This window comes from Alligator sinensis, unplaced genomic scaffold (assembly GCF_000455745.1).
Source record: "Alligator sinensis unplaced genomic scaffold, ASM45574v1 scaffold219_1, whole genome shotgun sequence".
NCBI classification, from domain to species: Eukaryota; Metazoa; Chordata; order Crocodylia; family Alligatoridae; genus Alligator; species Alligator sinensis.
In genome coordinates this window covers 705,931-713,806 of record NW_005841866.1, presented here as the reverse complement: position 1 = coordinate 713,806, position 7,876 = coordinate 705,931, and the positions used below count along the sequence as shown (strand labels likewise).

Genomic DNA, 7,876 nt, shown 5'->3' with positions numbered 1-7,876 from the left:
TTTTCAGCCTCCACAAGAGAAGGTTGAGAGGCGATCTTGTGGCTGCCTATAAGTTCATCACGGGGGCACAGAAGGGAATTGGTGAGGTTTTATTCACCAAGGCGCCCCCGGGGGTTACAAGAAATAATAGCCACAAGCTAGCAGAGAGCAGATTTAGACTGGACATTAGGAAGAACTTCTTCACAGTTCGAGTGGCCAAGGTCTGGAATGGGCTTCCAAGGGAAGACCCAGTACTCTTTCCTGCGTGTGCAGGGGGTCGGACTCGATTATCTATTGAGGTCCCTTCCGACCCTAGCATCTATGAATCTATGACACAGGAGTTCACCCCTAGTCATCTTAGGTTTTCTGTCACTGTGCAGGTGTCTCGAGGCATTGGTACTCATTTGGATGTCCCCTAAAGGAATAGCCTCCCCTGAGTCATCTGGGCCAGAGGATTTATGCCCAGCAGTGAAATCTACCCTTGCTCCCCCAGACATGCCTAATTTAAAGCCCTCCTCAGCAAGTTGATGATTCTTGTAGAGTTTCTTCCCTCTGCTCGTGAGGTGGGCGCCATCTCTTGCACGCAGAGCAGTGTTGTTGAACTTTATGCCAATGTCAAGGAATCCAAAACCAAAATGGTGACATCATCCCAGCCAAAACTTTGTCTAGCCAGATTTTGAAAACCTCCAAGGATGGAGCTTCTACCATCTCTCTGGGTAACCTGTTCCAATGTTTTACTACCCTCCTAGTGAGAAAATTCTTCCTAATATCTAACCCAAACCTCCCTTGCTGCAACTTGAGACCATTGCTCCTTGTTCTGTCATCTGCCACCACTGAGAACAGTGTAGCTCTGTCCTCTTTCGAACCTCCCTTCAGGTAGTTGAAGGCTGCTAATAAATCCCCTCTCAGTCTTCTCTTCTCTAGACTAAATTATTAAGTTCCCTCAGTCTTTCCTCATAAGCCACATGCCTCAGCCCCCTCACCATTTTTGTTGCCCTCCTCTGAACTCTCTCCAATTTGTCCACATCCTTTTTGTAGTGGGGTGCCCAAAGCTGAACACAGTACTCCAGATGTGGCTTCACCAGTGCTAAATAGAGGGGAATAATCACTTCCCTTGCCCCGCTGCCAGCAGACCTACTAGTGCAGCCCAGTATGCTGTTAGCTTTCTTGGCAACAAGGGCATACTGTTGGCTCATATTCCGCTTATTGTCCGCTGTAACCCCCAGGTCTGTTTCTGCAGAGCCGCTGCCCAGCCAGTCAGCCCCCAGCCTGTACTGGTGCATGGGGTTGTTCTGTCTTAATTGCAGGACTTTGCACTTGTCCTTGTTGAACCTCGTGAGATTCCTTTTGGCCCAGTCCTCCAATTTGTCTAGGTCCCTCTGAATCCTAGCCCTACCCTCCAACGTATCTACCACTTCCCCCAGCTTGGTGTCATCTGCAGTTATCTAAGTGTGCACTGTGTGCTATCTTCCAACTTGATGAAGATATTGAACAAAACTGACGCCAGGACTGATCCTTGGGGCTGCCAACTGGACTGGGACTGGCCCACTTGATACTGGCTGCCAACTAGACATTGAGCCATTGATTAGTACTGTCTGAGCCTGATGCTTCAGCCAGTTTTCCATCCATCTTACAGTCCATTCATCCAGCCCATACTTCCTTAGCTTGCCTGTGAGAACGTTGAGAGAGACTGTATCAAAAGCCTTGCTAAAATCAAGGTACACCACATCCACCGGTCTCCCCACATCAGCCGAGCCAGTCACTTCATCATAGAAGGCAATTGGGTTGGTGAGGCATGGCTTGCTTTTGGTGAATCCATGCTGATGGTTTCTAATCACCTTTTTCTCCTCCAAGTGCTTAAAAACAGGTCATGAGTTAGGGGCGGGACTTCTGGTCCCAGGATGGTGACCAGGGGGCAGGGCACCTGCCAAGGCACATAGCTACCCTTGTGGCCCTCGACAGCTTGCCAAAACCCATTAAGTGGCCCTCCAGCTGAAATAATTCCCCACCCCTGTGTTAGAAAGTTGTGATACTTGGAGTGAATTACCAAGAGCTAAGTAGCGTCTAAGGGATACGTAGCTACCTAACAAATGGCACTGCAGTAGCAGTTCAAATGTAGGCTTGATGTGTTTATATTTTCACACATCCACTTAATTCTAATATAAGAACATACCTTCTCCTATGGAGACTTTATTAGTCATCATCAAGGCTGCATTCCCTGGTGAATACTTTTTAACAGAAATGAGAGGCATGCTTTATCTCTGTTTCTGATGAGATAATGACTTCAGTCATACCTCTCTCTTGGTGGCCTGTACACATGCCATTTTACTGAACTATGTCAATAGTAAATTTGGATGACACCTTGTAGTAATGAAAAGACAGCCTTCTCATCAGAACTTGAATTGAAGAACAAATATTTCTCCTTTCCTGTCAGTCAGCTGCTGAAGATCTAAAATAGAAAAGAGACTGGTTACATCCTAGTCCTTATATATCGGAAGTATTTAAATACAAAGCGTTTGTATTCATGTATATAGTGTGTGTGTAATATACACATTTCATTTTAAGTTTGTTAACTTGTAGTAGATATATTTAACATTAAATTCAGACTAAGAATTTAGTCTGAATCTGGGCTCTGATTCATGCTTTATAAAGTCACTTCTGTTCTTTCTACTGCTAAGAACTGCCTATAGGATAGTAAAGTTCTGTAGTCATTTGTCCATTGCTACTCTAAGACCTAGTAGAGTTTTTTTTTTTTTTTTTTATATAAGCAAGGGTGAGGGAGGAGAATGTGTGAGGTAATTGGAACAGATTGTTCACACAAAAAATATTAGCTGTTGGCTGAATATTTGAGCACTTTCATTTTTGCACACTCCTCTATAATTTGTTGTGCAATCAGTTTTAGTTTGGCATATAGTGTGTTTCTCGTGACCTTACATGTAGGTTTTTACTCTGAGAGAAGATGCAGCCTAAAGAATGAGTTGCTCTTCTCTTGAAGTAGAGTGGGTATGAGGCTCCTGAACTTCTGGGAATATTCTTCAGATAATAAGCATTGGAACAGGTGGACAATTCCTACATCTAGAGGGAAAAATTGAGAATGTTAAGTTATTTGTGGGGAGATATAAAATAAATGTGTGGTGCTCTTTTATGTAAAGTTTAACAGTAAGCCAGTGGAGGACATCTGGAAAACTTGGACATGGAGTCAGTATTTCCAGTTTGTCATTTTAAAAAGTAAATGACACATTTTTAACAAAGGTGTCTGTCCTTAGATGCTTTTGTAAAGAAAAAAATCACTAATTCTATCTACTACTAATGAAAAAAAAAAGTTATTAATTTTGTGCCTGACAGTTTATAAGCAGGAACTCATTTGTTGCATGATTCTGAAGACTTCAGAATCTCATCTTTTGTTATAAATAATTTTTAGCTCATCTAAATTAAAAATTGCAGATTGCTGCTGAGTCCAACAATCTTGCTGCAGGTTTTAGCTTCAGCTTGCTGTATAGCATGCCAGGCCATGCAAAGAAGTACTTACCTCTAAGGCTTTTTGGAAAATCTTTGATTAGTTATTAATGTCTTTTACAGAACACTGAGTGGTTCAGAGCCAGTGTAAAGTAACTAAGACAATCTCTTAATTATAATGGGGAGTCTAACTCAGAAAATATGGTATTGTGACTAAAATAGTATTTAATCACTGTTTTTCTTTCACAGTCACATTATTGAATAATGTCTCATCAGTTGTTTGAAAATCCCCACCATATAACTAAGCCAGCCATTTCAAATTGGCAAAAGAATATTCTCCCTCCCAGTCACACCAATTAGTACTTTATTGCACATTTCTAGTGATAAGAGTTGTCCCTTTGAGTTTGGGAAATGTACTACTTTTTCCCACAAATTGCTTGTGAAAAGTCTTTATTTGAGTGGTTTTTAGTGTCCTGGTGGTTGAGGTCAATTTTAAAGTTAACTAGTGAGATGTCTTTGCTTTGTTTGACACCATTTAAAAATTGTTTCACTTTAAGGTGGAAGAAAAATTAGGAAAACTAGATAAGGACAGAAACAATTGTGAGGGAGTCCCTTTAATTTTAATCTTAATGCTTGGAAAACTATTTCATTATAGATACTTTTTCTTGGCATATTCTAAACTTTCCGGGCAGTGTGCTGCTTTCTGTATAGAGCTATTCTTAAAATTGATCCATCTTGGTTCTTCTTTGAACTGGGTTCCTCTAACTGTCCTACAACTGACTCAAAAGGAAAAAGTCCCTTATACATGACAAAGGGTTTGGTTATGCTTTCTCATCTACACTAACCCTCTGCCTCTCTACATCTTTTCTACTTTCTTCCTGAGTCTTTTTTTTTTTTTGGCCACTGTCTACTTGCAAACTTTTGTGTTCTTTCTTACTTTTGAAGTCTGCAGGACTGCCTGACAGGAGTCTTATTGAACAGCTTCCATTGAAAATATAACTTCCATTTTATTTTTTCTTTAAACCAAATAGTGGTTTCTTATTATTTTTAACATACTCTTAATGAATATCACAGATCAGAATGAAATGACATGAGCATTGAAAATATGGCATAGTTTTCTGTCATGTGAAACTTGGCTATAGGAAAGTTCTCCTGTTAGGGTGTTGAGTATAGACTGTGATTAGGTGTCCTCAGATGTATACCCCAAGACTACCTGATATTAAAACTAAGAAATAGTGGGTTTGGATTGTTTATAGAAACTGTATGCAGTTATCTTTGAAAGATATGGAAGGATTTCATACTCTCCTCCAGTAAGGATGTGCCTTTGTGACTGTGGAACCCAAGAGGCACCTGTGGACTCAATGGGACCTTTTCTTTTAAAGTGTTTTTTCAGTTGAGATACTTGACTTCAAATTTGTTAACTTAAAAAAAAAAAAAAAAAAAAGAGGCACACTTGATATTTGCATGTGAAGACTGTGCTGCCAACATCTGTGGGTTTGTTTGTTTTTTAATTGCAGATGTGTTCATTGCCGCTATCTGAAGCAGTTTACCAAACTGCTTTTTTGTTTGTTTTAACTGGAGGCTTTAACAACTGTATGCTACATTGTTTTTAATTTTTAGATAAACTTAATGTTTTTGAATGAAGTAGAAGATTGTCAGACTCCAATATTTACATCCATTTATATTCTTTGGTCTTTTAATGGTATGCTTAATATTCTTTTAAACAGGAAGTTGCTTTAAAGAACACAGAAGACCTGCATACACCACCGCCTCCAGAATACTACTCTCACCTAATCAGAGATATAGAAACTTTGGGTTGGAATAAGTATGCTTTCTGTTATTACTTTATAAAGATTATCTTTATAATCTCAGTGCTTCTTTTGGGTAAAATATCGAATTCAGAATATATAAAATGTATTGGTTCAGTAAATATATTCTGTACAAATGGAAAAACTGTCCTACATTAAAAAAAAAAAAATCCATTGCCTTTGCTTTTCTATTACTACTGTATGAACAAAAAGGTCTTTCTATATGAAATTGGACTAAGGCATGTAATGATATATATTATGTCAAAGAAATCAATTTTTATTTTTTAAATAGTTGTGTTAAATACTAAACGTGTTATATACAATTTTTACTTTTTCCCTTCCTTTTTTCTATCTCTTGGTTGTATATCTTTTGACTTTGACAGTCAAATAGTGAAAGATAATAGCAATATCTTTTCAGCTGACTTACAAATAGGAAGTAAATCTGTGGTTGCATCAGAAAAAAATAGGTTTTTTATTTCTCAAGGGCTTAGATCATGCCCCCAGTTCTTTTAACAAATGAACAAACAAAATGTCATTATGTAAACTGAGGGGACAGTCCAGCTGTTCCTGTGCAAGGCAGCATTGTGGCACTGTGCAAACTAGGGAGAAAGGGAGGAGTATGGATATGAAGAGCCTACTCTGGGACTACAAATTCTTTGGGCCTATTCTAGCTCTGTCTCAGATCCATGCATGGCATGTTGATTTTTTTTTCCACTTTGACAATGGGGATGGCCAGCCAGGAATAGAGAACTCGCATGGAAGTCAGTAATCATGGGGCCTGTTATGTCAAGGAACAACAAGTGCATTTCAGTGTTCTGGGAATAAAGGTGGTCATATTGCATCTGACAGGGTAGTGTTGAGCCCATCTCTAAGGGGTGCATCTGGTTCTTCTAATTCTGTGGTTCAGTAGGAGTTCAAAAGTGGGGACTTTTTTTGAGACTCATGCAGCATACTTGCCTGCACACAGTTTTCAGCATCCTTGGTACCATCATTGCAAAGGCAATTCCCTCAAGGGTTTGGATCAGGAATTATGCAGGATTTTGTGGACAATAACTTTCTAAAGGGACAACACTAAGTCTTAAAACTTCTCATGAGAGAAACTTATTCCTAGAAGCTTTCATTTTTTTTAAGAGGAGAGAAGAAAAAACAGTGTTTTGAGCGGGTTGACTTAAGCTGTGTCTACATGGTAATCTTATTGTTCACAGCAGTAGCATCCTCTGGCAGACAGCACTTCTCTAAGCAACCCATCTCCTAAACTGGAAGCAGTGCAGATGGCAATGTAATTTCAGAGGGGCTACAAAAATATCTATAAAGTGGAAAAAATGTGGAGTTTTCCCTTGTTTTATGAAGAACTAAGTCACTTAATTCATCATTGAGGTGGATTCAGAATTTTATATGAAGACCTACATTTATCTAAGGCTAAAATGATGTCATCACATGAAGCAGATCATCTGATCCCCTTCACTTGGAGAAACACATGCCCCTTATCTTGCAACATCAAGGGCAGAACCAGGGGTGATGTGATCTCTGCAGGTGGTTTTGGGTGAGCACGACTTTCTTTGCTCAGCTAGACCCATCCCCTGTGATCACGGGGGATGGCTCTGGCTGAGCCAGAAAAGCAGGGCTTTCCTGCTTATGGAAAGGCACCCTAAGATTCCCTAGGGTGCTTCTCTGTAAATGGGGCAATTGGATAGGTGCTATGGCAGGCTTGAGTGGCCCTCCAGCCCCTAGAGCTCTTGCCCAAGGTTGCTGGAAAGTGTGAGTGGATCAGGCTTTCTGTTCTCTTGCTACAGAGCTAATAGAAGTCCACTGCAGTAAAATGACAGAGTCTATTACTCTGGCCCTTTTGTTGTGTTACTGATTTTCCTTTGTGGCACATCAAAGGGTAATGATGATGTCTGTTTGCTCACAAGTTGTGCATAAATGAGATGACATCTGTTTCCACCCTAAGGACCACAAAGGTATTATCTGGTCATAGTAGCTGATAGAATATGGTTAATGCCAAATTCTTGCCCTAAAAATACTAACTGTGGTCTCTTATTTTAGAGATCTGTGATCAGGCAAGAGGCCATTCTAAGCATGCACACAAACCAAATGCAAAATCTACATTAAATCAACTTTTAAACGGTGTTTACCAGCAGCTTTTTTCAGCACTGTTGCTTCATTTGCCTCTGCTTTACTGGAAATTCAACATATTCAAAGACTTGTCCCAGGGCAAATGCCTAATACCGTTCCAAATGTGTCTTTTTGTAAGATATGGCAAGAGCATAGAGACAAAGAAGTTGTCCCATCACTGACGTTTTAGACAGGGAAATAAGTCTCTTTCCCCCTGCCATTGAGAGAATCTTCAAAGTTCCTGGCCTCAGGTTAGTTTCCCTTTGTTGGTTCTCTAGGTGCCTGCAAAAAGATTGCATATTGGAAGGAAGCCACTGCTGCCTTTCCTGATATTTGAAAGACCAAGACTTGAATTCTCTGGAAAACAATCCAACCCAAAACCTCATTTATTTATTTATTTGGGGGGGGGGGGGGGGGGGGGGGTTAAGTCTGGGCAAATGGTCTTTTTCTCTTCAGAAGAGCAATGCTTTGGGGTAGGCCAAATCTGGGACTGAAATACCTCAGAAAGTAAGTACTTG

At 40.1% G+C, this 7,876-nt stretch overlaps 1 protein-coding gene across 1 annotated transcript in view; it reads left to right on the top strand.

Annotated features, from left to right (window-relative positions):
• Positions 1-7,876, top strand: part of FANCL (FA complementation group L) — a 55,651-nt gene that overhangs the window by 13,918 nt on the left and 33,857 nt on the right. The window contains exon 5 of the mRNA XM_006016735.3: positions 5,163-5,260. Within this exon, the coding sequence (XP_006016797.1) occupies positions 5,163-5,260 (98 nt within the window). The remainder of the gene's footprint in view (positions 1-5,162; positions 5,261-7,876) is intronic.